The 16,454-nt window shown below is 34.3% G+C and overlaps 1 protein-coding gene across 1 annotated transcript in view; it reads left to right on the top strand.

Moving 5' to 3' along the window:
* Positions 1-839: 839 nt before the first annotated feature.
* The window catches only part of LOC108689297 (GTP-binding protein RAD), a 21,725-nt gene continuing 6,110 nt past the window's right edge, over positions 840-16,454 (top strand). Inside the window, exons 1-4 of the mRNA XM_018196021.1 lie at positions 840-1,030; positions 2,258-2,488; positions 2,742-2,991; positions 12,319-12,539. Coding sequence (XP_018051510.1) covers positions 840-1,030; positions 2,258-2,488; positions 2,742-2,991; positions 12,319-12,539 — 893 coding nt within the window. The remainder of the gene's footprint in view (positions 1,031-2,257; positions 2,489-2,741; positions 2,992-12,318; positions 12,540-16,454) is intronic.

Raw genomic sequence — 16,454 nt, 5'->3', positions numbered from 1 at the left:
GAGAGAGAGAGAGAGAGAGAGAGAGAGAGAGAGAGAGAGAGAGAGAGAGAGAGAGAGACGATCACTTTTATGACGTTATCGCGAATCCACCCGTTTGCTGAGTTTTGGGGTGAACCACGCTTGCGCAAGTCCGGCAAGGTACCGAGCCAGAACGACGTGCAACAACCATGAGAGCTTTAGTTTTCGCCAGGTCTTCATCGTGGAAAAAGGGTTGCGGTCGCTCACGGGTGAAAGGCACTCTCATTGTATGCCCTACCTTAATTGCCCTCGTGCTATAATTACTCGAGGAAAGACGGAAGAGATGAACACGTGCTTCGATCCATAGATCACGTCGCGCATTCGAAAGTGTCGGAACCGGCACACTCGATGCTTTAATATCATGAGCTGCTCTCGAATGAGAGTGAAAGCGCAAGTGTTGCATGCGGCTGCTTTGCATTTTGCTTTTCATCACGCGATATGCAAAAACGATAGATTTCCATCGGAAATGTAACATGACTCAGTCCTGTGACTCGACCTATGTCGCATAAATGTAAAATTAATTAGCTGTAAATTAATAAAAATTGCATCAGTAATTACAAATAGTTAGCATCTTCAATGCTCATTTAAAGGCTCTTTAAGGTTCTTGAGAGCTTTTAGGTGGAACATAAAAACTGTGCATTTACGAATTTAGATTACGTCACTTTCTGGAACTCACCGGCAATTGGATTCTGCTGATCCGTTTATCACGAAGTTTTTACGAAGGGCCACGTGTGGTGTACGCGAATGGAGGGAAAAACGGATTTGTGACAAAGAGAAGTCATAGATGGTGCATAACAACTTGTGAAGTTCCTAGTGAATATATGGCAACATTCAGTCTAACGGATCGTCATGAGATCGTCGAGAGAACTTCTCGGAATGTTTCCGATCGTGTTCTCTCTATGAACGTCTGTCCGCCGAGCAGCTTCCCGGATAAATTTCAAGATTTTTTCGCAGCACTTACCGAGGACGGCGACGATCTACCCAGCATGCTTGAAGACAAGCTGATACCGAGGTAAATTTTTTAGTATTTTTTAGCGAGTATTTTTTAGTAAAGAGTTTATTTAATAAATTATCTAAATTGTAAGAAAATATATAACTTTCTCTCTCTCTCTCTCTCTCTCTCTCTCTCTCTCTCTCTCTTTCTCTTTCCCTCTCGAGGAAGAAGGCAACAAGTAGTTCTATTTCAAAGCGGAAAGAGGAAATGAGAAAACGTTTTGCAAGGATAATAAAAAAAAATTAAAAAATCAGTAAAAGAGAAGAGAAAGAGAATATTGATATACATAAATTGATTGTCAGTCAGGATAAAAAATAATGTTCGTGTATTTGCTGAAATATAAAAAGTTTAATTAACTATTAAAACAAAAACTATATCCATTCAGATTTATAAAGCAATTGTCAATTAACGAGCAACGAAAACGATATTAAAATATTCTTACTGAAGCGTTAAAGATTTAATTAATTGCTAAACGTTGAAATCAATATAATTAAATAATTATAAATAGCATTATGGGCATTGATCAGATTAGCCTAATGATAAATGTGTAATATTGAAACAAGGGATAATTAAAACATAAAGTTTATTTTAGCATTACAAATCTCAATGTTGTTATTTATAATTTTAAAAGTTTCGTTGACCTTTCAAAATATATGGATGTTTAACTTTTAACAAGTGAAATATATATGAAATTCGAGTCATTTAAACGATTTGAAAGTTTGCAAATTCAATAATATTTTAATATCGTAACATAAGTCGAGGACTCTCGGCTTTATCTCAAAATTATATTTTCTAATTTGGGTAGAGCAATCCGGACTATTTTGCCGATGTCGTATTGGGGTTCATAGCATGTGACAAACATGCGTAGGAAGTCTTTAGTATTGGTTGAAGTCGGTTTGAGATTCTCACAATCGGATTGGATTTGTCGTGGGACAATTTTACGCTAAACTCTGCCGCAGGTAATGAATCAATCTTCCACCGAAACTGAGTTTAATGCGAGGAGCGGAAATAGAGCGCTTATATGCAAATAAAATCGATAGCGCAATGCGTGCGTAAAAATAGGATTATACTGCTCCGAAAGTTGTTACGCGAAATCAGGGAACGTTGTGTATTCTTAGCTGCATTCGGAAATCCGGGTGTATCGTCTCTAGCTTTGTTTAACATTGGATGAACAGCAAGGATATACGAGGATATTCGGATATTTTCGAACGTAGTTCTTGTCTCTGCTAAGCCGGAAACTTGCAGAAAGCCGGAAACTTGCAGAAAGCCAGACAACATGAGCGTCGAAGGAAAAGGACGACGCTGGAGCAAAAGGGCTTTCCAGAGGCGGAGCAGCGAAGTCGAGGTCCGTATTCAACACACTTCGCTGTCCGGATCTCAGGGTCACAGCTGCGTGGATGGACCGAAGTCACCGACTACCTCGAGACGTAGAAGTTCCAGCATTGCAGTTGCCAGACCCACGCCGGACTTACACAGGTTGTCTTCTCGTAAAAGTGATTCATTATTGACTAGTATAGTCCGCTTGACGTCCGTACGGCAATCAATCTATTCAACGAGCGTTCAAATATAATCCTTAGCGTCTTAAATTCGAGATCGACTGACGCTGGAACTTTTCAGCGAATCGCGGAATTGTAAATTGATTGAAAAGTTTCGGATTTATGCGAGGACAGGATTACCCACGACGCGACGTAGCACATGCCTATGACAACGTTCTATTTCTGTATGATAGATTTCTGCAAACGGAGGCTGGTCCTTGGGGTCACCTGTCGCCTTCACCTAGGAGTCCGACTAGAACACCGTCTCTGAGTCCTGGCGCCGCGTCATCGTCATCGCATCTAAGCGCGAATGCGAGTCCAAACGGTCCCAGTCCGACGAGTCCTTCCGGTTCGACTGGCTTGGCATCCGGCATTCGTGGAGGTGCCGGTCCCAAGCAGTATCGCAGCAGAACAAGCAGTATGCCGGCGGTTCCACGTCACAGGGTAAGAATATATGAGAAAAAAATTGATCTCTGAACTCTCTAAATCTCATCGAGTGAAATCTCACTCGAGAAGAGACTGAAAATTTAACCTGTCTTGAAAAAAGAGTGAAAATATGGACACTCTTGTTCAAGAGTGACAAATATTTTCATTCTTTTTAAAGTGAGATTTATTCTTTTGGAATGAGATTTACTACGAAGGAGAAAACTCTCAACCTCTTTTTCTATGTATCTTGGTATTATATTCGAAAAAGAGGATTGAGATTTCACTCCTTTGGAGTAAATCTCACTAGAATGAAAATCTGTGTGTGTATTTTCATTCTTTTTTTCAAGACAGGCTAAATTTTTAGTCTCTTCTCGAGTGAGATTTCACTCTACGAGATTTAGAGAAAAATTTTCGGTAAAAATCTACATGGGAAAAAAAATTTGTTAAAACAATTAAAAACTATATTTATCTAATTTCTAGCTATAATATACGAACAGCTGGTTTTCTATGCTAAGTAGAAAAGTACAGCTGAATAAAATTAGTGATTATAGGTAATCATATTTGTTGTAACAGCAGATTTATTAAAACAGCAAAGTACTTTTCTATAACAATCAATTCAGTATATAAATCAAAATTTTTAACAAAACATGCTAGCTATAAAAATGGCTAAAATGGTATGAACTTTTGCTGCTATAATGAAGAAAATTTATTAAATTAACAATTTGTATTGCAGCAAAAAATTAACTGAATTTGCTGATAATTACTTGACAGACATAATTTCTTGAACCATCAAATCTCTTAAGTTATAAATAAGTTATAAATAAAGCTAAACTCGCGCAGCAAGATATAGCTTTGCTGAACTACTACTATTTTTTTCTGTGTATAGAGATATTCTGCGTATTCTCTCGTCATAAGAGGGAGGGAAGAGAAAAGGAGAGAATAATTTATAACAATTTGTGAATTCAGTGAGGAAGCAAATATAGCGGAATGCGTAACGATGAGTCTCAGGTATGTACATATTGTACATAGATCGATGGCGCACGTGGCTGAGTTAATTTCCTCGGCCATTGTGAAAGATACCGCGAAACCGTGGCCGAAAGACTTTCTCTGTAACGATGACGGTGATTTCACGCGTATTGAAAAGTGAAATGAATACGGAGTGCGTAAATTCTGTCAAACAGCATATGGTAGAAGTACACAATGGAGCTGGGAATAACACCCTTGTGATTGTTACCTTTTCCGAATTTCATCGACATTCCATGTAACGCGATCGCACAACTGAAAATGAAAAATCGGAATGAGGTGCCTGGAGAAATGATGGCTTTTCTACGTCATTCATTAATTCTTCTTTTCATTTCCCTGGAAATTGCAGTTGACGTATCGTTACGACCGTTGAGACTTATAAAATTCTACGACTATCAACTTGCAACCGTTAGAAATATTCGAGGAGACATTAAATAAAATTAATCATTTAAAATACATAATTTATAGAAAAAGATTATTTTATCTTCTTATTCTAAGAGAAATATTTTATTAACAATCTTTAATTCTTAATAATTTTTTATTAATTCTCACACAGATTCACAGTTTCTATATAAAAGAAAAATTCAACATCCCTTGGTTGATACATGATCGATCGTCGGTTAGATTTAATAATCATTGACATGCAATAGACAATGTAAAGGACAGCACAAATCCAACATGCAAATCCGTAAATTAAGATTCATGAGTTTAAGCATCAACGTTGAGTGCCAGTCCCACTCTGTGACCACCTCTGGTGACATTCGCGCAGTCTATGTTGAATGAAAGGATCAGCGTAACACCGTCGCTGATCTTTTGCAGGAGACTTGTGGCTAATTGAAGATCAGTGTTGAACTTAAATCGCAGAGTCGACCTCTCGTCGATCTTGCACTTCGCCCCAGCGCCAATTGTCCATTTTTGCACGTTGCCTCGTTTCCCGTATATGCCGTTCGCCGCGATGTCCAAGTCGCGCCTCACTGAAGAGCAAATGAAGTATCACGATAGAACGAAACGATAGATTGAGAAACATTCAACATTTTCATTTACAAATACGCAAACCGGATTATCGTTATTGTTGTGTTATTATTATTATTATTATTATTATTATTATTATTTTATTAGATGTCGTTTTGAAAACGCAGCTTCTGTTAATATCTCAAATAGCAAAAAATGCTAGCGTATGCCAATAAATTCATAATTATAGAGAGCAGATTTCTATGTACTGAATCCTTTTTAAAGGTTTTTTACTACTGTAATGTGCCAGTCAATTAACATATAATCATAGAAATGCAACAGGAATGGAGCTTTTTATTATAATGTGCAGATAATACAGGATTTGCTCATTCTCTGATACACTGATATTTAAAAAACAGCAGATTTCCTGGATACTAATATAATTATCACTTATTTGCTACAATAATGACACAATTCAGAAAAACAAAATCCAAACACAAAAAAAATGAATTTTAATATTTTGAAGCATTAAAATTTTATAACATTAATTTTAAAATTTCAATTTTGATGTATAATAATTAATTATAAAGGAATAAAATGTTCTTTTATATTCTTTCTTTCTTTTCTTTGTGTTTCCGTTCTTTTTCTACAAGCAACTAAAAAAATGACAATTTTTTAATTATATCGTTGTAATAAGTGAGCGATATGACATAATTTTGCAATACATATGCTCTTGACATGTTTAGTTATCTGGGATAATTAACAGTTACGTATAAAGCACGTAATTTTAATTTAATCCAATTCTAAGCGAGGTCATCGACGTGTAGCATTATGTAATCCCGATAGTATCGGTTTATGGTCTGAGCTTTGTTGTACGTCAGTACGTCACTATTACACGACGCTGTCACAGACTCTCTACATATTAACGTTACTAATTATTGTCCTCTCTACCTTCGTCCTCCTGATTTCCTCGAGAAAATTGATAACGCTGCCTTAAGCCGATATGTGCTAAACGATTTGTACTATTACACGTCCATATTCCGCTTATCTGAACACAGGAGCGACAGGATCTTATTACGCTCGTCTAAGCCAGGCACATTTAATCCCCCATTTACTTAACACGTGGGAAAGACAGCGGTAATTTAACAGTTCCGTTCTAGTTGACGACGACGTCGCGATTTCGCGACGCAAGAGGCAATGAATAATGGGAGGATATTACGAAGAAGACTGAAATTACTCTGTTGTCACGAGGATGATTATTCTCCCGTTGGCGCTGTTGGCGGTTTCAAGGGAATATCACGCGGAGGTCGCTCATGGAAAAATCGCGTTACCTTTATCGCGGATCTTGCAACTTTTACCTTTGTACAACACAGATAGTCCATACACGTGCGGTATACAGGTACATCGAAAGTGCAGGTCAAAGTCAGGGAAACCATAAGCGACACCGATGTCGTTTTTCGTTATCTTGTTCGAGGCCGTGTCATAGCCACCTTGGTAGCCCAGAAGCAGATCCCGGCATTTTACCACCATCGAACCGAGGAAATTGGTACCCGAATTCAAATCGTTGCCTGTAAAACAAGAAATCTAGTAATTTCGACGATTCAACATGCGATAGCATCGGATTGCTCACATGTAACCGAGTACGGGAAAAGATACCGGATGTTCCGATTTCCGCGTTTTCCTATATCTTGAAAAATAAAAAAGAATCTAATTCTTTCGTTTATCGAAATTTAATTGGACGCAAAAAAGCTGTCACTATTGACATTCTTAAAATTTAATTCATCCGCCTTTCCACGCGCATCTATTTGCAATGCGTTTTATTTTGCTGAAAAATGTAATGGCAAAAGCTCTTCCTTCGAATATGTTTTCATATCGAACTTGATTGCCTCGTGCGACAGTATGGCTGTCCACAAGCTTCCGGAAGTGCTTGTGTATCGCCATCGCCGGTCGCGGAAACTTGTGTTCACGGAAATTGCCGCGACTTGTTAGTAAACATTCAGGATGCGGTTCCGCTATTGTTCCTGTGAACTTTGCATGATATTGGAAAGGAGTTTCGAGGAGAAGGAATTATTTATTAAAGTTTCCCTCTGTTACGCAACGTGCAATCTCTGTTACGAAGCGCGAGACAAGGGAGAAAGTTTGAAGCGAATTACTCCAGAGAACTATATTATAGCGAGCTGAAACACGTTCCTTCGTTTCTGCGTGAGTTTGATTTTATTTAAATTTCTATATTCATTTCATATATAAAAGAGCATCGGGAATATCATTTGCCATCTCTGAAATAATTAATTAGACATGACGGGAGAAGAGGGATGGAGGAAGAGAGATTTACTGTAGAAAACTCGTCGCTCTCTACAGTAATTTTTTATATTCGATTCTTTTTATTATTTTACGAACGGAGTATTTAATTACGGAAATGTCTCTTGTATTTCGTAATATTAGAAAGTGATCTGATTTCGTGTAAAAAGAACACGTGCCATTTTTCTACGTTTAATATTATTAATACGTGTATTAATAATACATACATTAATAATATTAAGTAATCTTTGCAGTAATTGCACATGGAATAGAAATTTTTTAACGGTATAGTTTTATTTGATATTTTTAATAGTTTTTTTTCTGGACGAGGCCGGTAAAAAGTTTGGACTATAGTATATAATTAGTCTTCTTCCCTTAGACAAGAATACGTGAGCACAGTATATGAAGCCCTTTATCCATCATTCAAGCAACGCCCTGGCCAAAGCCGTTACCTTGCGAAACTTTATAAATAGAGGATGAATTTGTTCTATGAATTTTGCCGCTCGTGCTTTACAGGGAAGTCCGGTAAATCCGCGAGCATTATTAAACGAAGCGATCAACATTCAAGAGAACGCGATCATGCACGCTTTTAAACACGAAAGAAATACGATACGTAAAGTTAATTAGATTTAAGGAAATTAACATGACTAACAGATCTCGCAGTGTGTGTTGATTCTCTTATTAACAAACTTCGAGCCGACTTTCACGGTTTTCGCAGCCGTTTCTGGATTGTAAGAGCACTCGGAGAGCAAATCAACACCCTTCATCAGCAAGTCATTAAACTCGTATCCCAGGAAAAGCACACCATCGGTCGTCCATTTTAATAGCAGAGCTCCAGCATTCGCCTTGTACTTTGTTTCCATTAATCCGCTTAACTATCATTAATTCATTATGAATAAATTTTCCAATTTTCTTGCTTTTGAAACATTCAAGTAAATCCAATAAGATATCCAAGATTATTTAATTCATATAGTTGATATAATTCTGATGTATTATTTTATATCGTTATTGAAATACATTGTGTTATATATATAAATCGATCATACGTGATTTAACAAATAAAGATAAATAACATTTATCCAATTTATTAATGCTGATAAATATTTCATGTGCATCAAAATATTATTGTATAAGTATAGTTTCTATAAAACATATAACTCCATCAGTTTTCCGAATTTAAAGCAACAGTTGTTGCGAATTCGAATTCAGTGATACACTTATATTGTCTGCATAATCCGATATATAATTAAATGCAAATATTGCCGCTTGAAATAGTTGATTCAGCTACGTTTACATGCAAAATTTTTCGCGAGATAAGCGATCATCCACATCATTCGTTTGCTTTTCCCGCGAATAATCACAAAATAATAAATAAATATTTAGCGTTAATGTAGATAAAATGACCAAAATTTAATTATTAAAGGACCTAAAAATATCTGAATTAAGGAGAGAGAGAGAGAGAGAGAGAGAGAGAAGCATATAATGATTCTCAACCTTTGATACTTCGAAATTCAACGTTGTGTCACTCATTAGCTGGAACCTTTTGGCAAATTTGGTCTTGATATTGAATTTGATAAGACCTTTGCCATGGTGATATCCTGTCTTAAAAACATCCCTCGCATTTTTCCCAAGATCTGCGAAACTAGGGACTTCCATTACGAATTCAATATGTGTGAGATAAATTGTATTCGCGCTACAATGACAGAAAACATTACTGGAATACGTTATTACAGATATCATTATTAAAGTTTTCTCGATCAATCAATTTTAATTATCTAATTATCTAAAGACTCCAAATTACATACTTCGAATTTATATATAATTATGTTATTTTTAATTTACTTTTAATAAATTTATAATCCCACATATTATTATTAGGTTAATATTATACAATAGTATACCACGTATATATGTTTAATTTAATATTCTATCTAGATCGAGAATAATTTCAATTTGATTCTCACGTTTTATCTTCGTCGGATCGTGCCTTCTTGTTTTGTTAAGCGACTAGGGATTCAGCAAATTGAAGCGGTGTAATTCGAACATACGCGAGGTTTCTTCGATGCAATAAAAACATGGTTGATGTTAACTTCTCGTGAGAAGTAAGAGAATGAGAAAATTAATATTGCGATTTCTACAGAGTGACGTGATCGATATTTCTCAAGCCTTATCATGAGCTTCTCATTACTGTCAAAGAAATGAATTTGGGGAAGAGCATGTGAGATAGATTCAAACTATCGATATTCTCGAATCGACATTCAATTAAATTTCTGTATTTACGTTGTTTAGACAAGCGGGTAAATGGAACAACGGAACGCGACAATTATGTCATCGGATGTATTTCGCATTGATTAACGAACATGTTAGGATTCACCGCGACCCTAATACCACACTCGAGAACGCATCGCGTATTTCTATCACCTTTCCTTCGTTTCGCAATTGCGAAAGACAGACGAGCATATGCATATGTGATGTGGCATGCCTGCCGTTCAGTGAAATTTACAGAATTTTATACATCGATTTATGTCATGTAGCTCATAATTCAATCAATGAATGTCGGTAAATCGCATCGAAATATCACTGAATCTATCGATTAATGATGATGTTTGCGGATGATGGGATTATTCATTTTCAGGCTACGTTCCGATATTCACCGTCAATGCTGAAAATCTAAAATGCATGTAACGTATGTTGTAAATTTTCAGTACTGACAGTAAGTGGAGTATCGAAATGTGTTAGAAATTATCTCTCGTTTATACGTTGGAACATATATAATATTTACGAGGAAATATTTACGAGAAAAATGTCTCTTTTCAATTTTGACGTTAATATATCAAAGCGTAATCTAGGTCAAATATAATAAATATGTATTTTTTTCTATGTGGTCATATGCATTTTTAGGAGAATAAAACGTTCAGTTCGATTAGTTTCTTTCGAAGCAAAATTATAAGAGATAGAAATATTTTTTAAAATATAAAAGACGAATAGTTTTAAAACTAGTTTTACAATTAATAAACTCTAATTTTTTATTTTTTTAAAGACTTTTTAAAATAAATTTTTTAATATTATTATAAAACAGCAAATGTGCCCAAAATATATTATAGAGATATCTCAAAGATATATTTTGGATATGTAATATTTTTAGAATATCTCTCTGATGTATTCCGGACATTTCTGTTGTATGGGAATATTCTTGAAATCATTCATTTTTTTTCATCTTTTATAGTTTCAATGCTATTCGTTTCAAAAGAAAATAACGAATTTTCTTGAAAGAGGTGTTTATCCTCTAAAAATATCGTATCATATTTTTAGAGGATAAAAGAGTATGTATAAAAAATATGTGTTTCTTATTTTTTTCTATAAGACTATAACAGATTAAAAGCTTTAAAATTAGAGCGGATTTTCTGTGTTTCCTTGTCAGAATATATTGAAAAAAGATTTAAAATCAGAATAAAAATTTTCATGAGTTCAATTTTAATGAGTTCCATAACATTTCCCTTGTCAGAACACTTTATTGCACTAAAATTTAAAATCAGAAGAATTAGAATAAAAATTTTAAGTTCCAGGCTGTCAGATTAAAATTGCTTCCTCTAAGAATATAGATAAAGATGTAAGGTCTGTTTTTTATCTTTGCGCTAGACTGCAGTATTAGAGAGTTAGTATTAGAGAGTTTTTGCAATAATGCGAAGATACGATGAACGCTAAAGTTATGTTATCTTAATTAGTTGTTAAGAAGAAGATAACTTCGGTGGCGATCATGTAACTTTTTCGCTAGAGTGGAAACGTGAAAAGTGAAAATTTTTATCTATGTTCGTACATATACACACATACATATAAAAGAATTTTCACTTTTCACATTTTCGCCCTAGAGAAAAAGTTACATGATCGCTATTCTAACCTTAGTGTTTACCGTATCTGGATAAACGGTGTTGCAAAAACTCCCTAATCTCTTTCTCGCTTTCGCTAAATGTCAAACATAGGATAGAGCGGGGATAATTGTGATACTTTTTCTTCAAGCTATAAATCTTCACTCAATTACGATAGATTAATGGTAAATGCTTTAAAACGTTGCATGTTCATCTGACTCAATAATTAAGTACTAAATCCATAATATATCTCGTAAATAAGAAAAAATTACGTTAATTACAAGGATACAAAGTGGATCAATATGCCTCACCCATGAGACACGTTGAGCATCCTCCGAAGGATAAGCTGAGCCATGAAGATAATCGTTTAATGAGATTATATATTATTAAGAACACGAAAGAATGATGTATATATTAATCAAATTTTCATTTTAAATATAATAAATAATTTGTAATATTCTTACTTTTTAAATACTTTAATTAACAAAATTAGAAAAACTAAAATCTTTACTCTTTATAATAATAATTAAACGTAAAATATATGTTTAATCATAACATAGGATGCGGTTACTGCTATGAATACTTCGAAGCATTTTTTTATTGGTCAGTTAGAAAAATTCTTTCTTCCGATTGATTAATCAAAAGCTTTGAAGCATTCGTAGTGGCAACTCGATCACACCCATTGAATAAAAAGCGATAAAGACAGATTTCATTTAAGTAGCTGAGTTGTAAATTAATAGTGGGCTCAACAAGTCTCATATCGGTGTTGATTGAAATTTTATCACTCAAAAATCGTAAATAAAATAATAACTTGAACATTAAAGAATATGTTAATAACTTATATCTAAAAAACACATTCGATTGTTATTAATCGCTTTAATTATCAAAAAGAACCTCACCTAATAATATTACTTTTGATGTATGAAAATGAACAAGCGCACGTGTTTGGCTGTTGATAGCCGGACACAGATTATTGTATTAAACACAGTAATCTCCATCTTTATACTATCTTACACAAATATAGACGTATCTGTAGATATTTTGATTATTTAGATATTTGCCTAACTTGCCCTTCTATGCGCAAGTCCCACTCTATATTTATTTCACTTCAAATTTCAAAAGTGTATACTAGTTCAGCCATAGTAAATAGACCAATAGACTCGTCTAAATGACGATCGGACAAAGTAATTGTTATTATTTCTTGCAGCCGATGCTGGTTGATACAAGACGCGGGGGTGGCATAATGGGGTACGAAGAAGGTGAGACTGAGGACGGCATTGAGTATTATAGACTTCGATCTTTCTCCATAACGGCAAATGGGGTGAACAACTTGGGCGATTCGTTAAAGACACGCCGCAGTAGAAGCATCAACAGCGTTACTTCCTCTACCAGCTGCTGTAGTAGCACTCGGGAGAGTAGATTACTCAGGTGAGAATAAACATGCGTTGAAAGTGCGATAAATCTTGCTTACCACATCGATCCGCTCGCCGGAACGCGTGGTCGGATTCCGACTTGAAACTCGAGCTTTCTTCTGAAATGATATATTCTGAAAATATGCAGGGAAATAATTGCGTATATAATAATCGATCGAAATGTCAAGGAAATGAATGACTCGTTTCGCAGTATGTATTATGAAATTGTAATAAACGAGCAAGGCTGGGAGACATGTATTTGAAATATAATACTTTTATTTAAAACACAGTATTTGCAGCGCAATCCGGAAAAAATATATATAAAAATTATAAATAAATAAAATATTACATATATAATTATATAAAAAATTATATACAATTATATATAATTATATATAAAATATGTCCATGTATAACATTTTTTCTCGGCGGGAAGTGTATTTTGTATTTTGTATTTCAGCGAAGCACATGAAAGGATTATATATTTCGTATTTAACATCGAAAGATTGAAAGTTTTTTAAATTTTGTAGTTAAAATATAAGATTAATTGTCAATCTTAGTATTTGAAATAAAAAATAAGAAATACACTTGATAAGGCACTTATAAATACGCGATAAATACGCTTTTTAGGCTTTCACGAGTGTTATCTTTAAAAATAAGGTTTGCGGATTGTTTGTCGCCGTGTTTTATTCCATTGCTAATATCAACGTTTTTCGTGAACTTTGCCGTTCACTTCATCAGGGAGAGGAGCGCATAGACATTGTATCAGTGCATTCTTCACCCTGGCCTGTGAACGGCATCTTTAAAAAAATACGCTTACAATGTTTTTGTTATTAATACTGAAATAGAAAATACAAAATACTTTTATATGCTCTCATGAAATATAAATATTTTCAGCTCCGCTGAAATATAAAATACAAAATACACTTGTTTCATAAATACTGTTTTTCAAATAAAATGCCAGCCCTGAATGCGTGATATATTGAATTCATATCACTACATTGCGCGTAACGACTACATCCTCGGCTTACAATTCGCTGCTATTCTCGCGAAGATAACAGCCGCCAGATTAAACGAAGATAATAATATTCCCTTTCGCTCGCGAATAATAATAATAATCACGAGAGTTATAAAAATATGCAGCTAAAGCTCAAAGGTTGAACATTATAATTGGACGTTTTCATCTCTATAATGGTTACTCGCATATCAATATAACGTGTAAAAGTAATAATGACTGCAAAAAGAGAGAACGAAAAGAAAGGATGGGAAGAGGGACACTGGACAATAATCTTCCACGTGCGGACGATGCTCCCTCGCATTTTTATTTCTCCATTTTGGGCTGTTTATTTTTTCCTTCGAAGGCTTCATCGCATACCAACGTTGTCAGTTTAAAAAACAAAGAAAAATACGTTGAATGTTTTCCCTTGTATGACTTTACGTAAAACACAGGTTGCCTATGGGTCAGACCATGATACGGCTCTCGACTTGTTTGTGCCCCAGGAAAAGCAATATATGCAAATCGGAGAAATAACAGAGATTTTTCGTGACGAATTCGTGACGGAGGATCTTTATGTAAACGTAAAAAAAAAATATAACAAAATGTAAAAAGTGTAAATGTATTGTATGCGATAATTATTTAATAATTAAGTATAATAATAATTGTTTAATTATCATAATTATATATCTATAATAATTATGTACTATGTCCGTTTTATATGCTCTAATATGTGTGTAATTGTTTCTAGAATTGTTAGTAGAAATATTACGCTTTTAGTTTAGAAATATAGAAAAAACTCCTTCAAAGAAAAATTTCTCTGTTCTGATAACGTTTTCTCTTGGGACATACTGAATATAACCTCTCACTACACCAGTTGCGTTTGTAAGTGCTGCATCAGTGCTGCATTAAAAAGTGTACATATACCATGGTGTACACTTCATGCTATCGTGTTTAATTCTGCTGCCGGTTGACTTTCTTCATGTCTTTTTTAATGTCATACCGTCTTTTTAGGTTCGCATGCTCTAACATGCTCTAAAATGCTCTTATCATAGCATTTATTCTAACGCATGAGTAAGAGCACATTGGAGCAAACTGGAGCATGCGACGTGAACAAACCTTTTGAGATCGTGTAACAAATCTTCCCACTTCATGCATAAAATTTGCACTACACTATAGCTAAGGAAACACGTTACACTGTCTGAGTATTGCACTAGTGGACGATAGCCAAGAGAAAACGCTATGATATATTTATACATAATGATACTTTAATCCTACATCACTTTTTCTTTAAGATAATTTAAAAGTTCTTTCTAGTTTTTCAAATCGAATATTATATTTGTTTTAACATAATGTTATAAGGTATTTTATATGATATAAGGTATTTTATATGATCATTAAATTTGTAGATTTTCAGAATAAAATACTAACTATGTCTGATAAATAATTTATATTCTACTAATTATAATAAAATAATTACATATTAACATAACAAACAAAAATAAAGTATAATAATAAAATATCATTATTATATCAATTAATAATTCGAATGATGATCGATTATATACATGTTAATGCTTGTTATTCTTATTTTTACGAGAGAATTTAAATCTATCAGATAAATTCTAAATTTGGATTGTGTAAATCAGAAAATACTTGTGGAAATTATTTTGCTTTGACGACAAGTTGATATTTGCCTTACTCTAAATTTATCGCCAGTAACTTCTATTTGGGATGATTATCTCGAAGGTTTGAGTTGACATCCTCTCAGTTGCTTGCTTGCGCCTGGTACTTATGAGCAGATCATATTCGATATATTTCTTCCGCCTGATTTCCGCCTGATTTCCGCCTGATTTCTCGTCCGCGGTTTTCAGGTATTCGATTACTCGCCAATCGCCATATGGGCGCCACGCAGAACTTAGAGTAATCGCGACTGCACGAGCGCTTCAAGATACCTTAATTGCCCTCAGATAATTACACGGCACGTAGACTGCGTCTTGAGTGGGTGGAGAATCAGACTGTAAAGATTGTAAAGAGAGTCCCCGATTCAGCTGGACTCTTAAAAGAGATTAAAGACATCTTTTACCTGTATTTAGGCCGATTTAGAATTTAGAGAATTTCTTTTTCTCTCGTTTTTCTCTCTTTCTTTTCGTTCTTTGAATTACATTTTTAACACTGTCAAATCCTCAGAGAGATCGTCTTGAATTGATGAAAGACGCGACGATGACAAGTAATCCTGGAAAGTACTTCCCCAGCGAGGGGGATTCTCGGTTGAAAAGATTGAAAAAGGTGGTTTGAAGATGCAACACACGCGTGCAACGTAACATATAACGTAATTTAAAATTAAGTTTTCTTCTATATGTTTCTCTTTGAAAAACAGACCTGCAGGGATAGAGATTTTGTAGTGTTATTATATCTGAATACATTTCATTACTGCGCATTCGCGTCTTGTAGCTTTTGTCTTGCCACGAAGAGTTATAGATTCACATTTCACAAGTTTACTCTTTTCAACGTTCGCTCTTGTTTTGCTTGTTGTTTCCAAAACAAACATATATTTGTTTAATTTGAAACAGAAAACGAAGACAAATACGTCGAATACTTTTCTTTCTTATGATTTTACTTTACGTGACGTAAATCGAAATCATCATAAGATGATCCATGATACTGTTTTTCGTATTGTTTGTTTTGATTTATTTTCTCAAGAAATAGTATGTAATTTAAGCGAGACAGAGAAAGGTTCTTCAATGAAAAGGTAGAAGATGTATAATACATTACAGATATACAATAAATAAAAGTAATGAATACGTATATTATTATATATTATATAACATTATATATTATATTATTATATATTATATAATAATATAATTTTATATATAACTATACTACTTTTATACGGAAAGAACGATTTTCTGAAATGTCTAAAAATTTAGCTAG

This window comes from Atta colombica, unplaced genomic scaffold (genome assembly GCF_001594045.1).
Source record: "Atta colombica isolate Treedump-2 unplaced genomic scaffold, Acol1.0 scaffold268, whole genome shotgun sequence".
NCBI lineage: Eukaryota > Metazoa > Arthropoda > Insecta > Hymenoptera > Formicidae > Atta > Atta colombica.
Note: the sequence above shows the minus strand (reverse complement) of the source record. Positions and strands in the feature narration are given on the sequence as shown.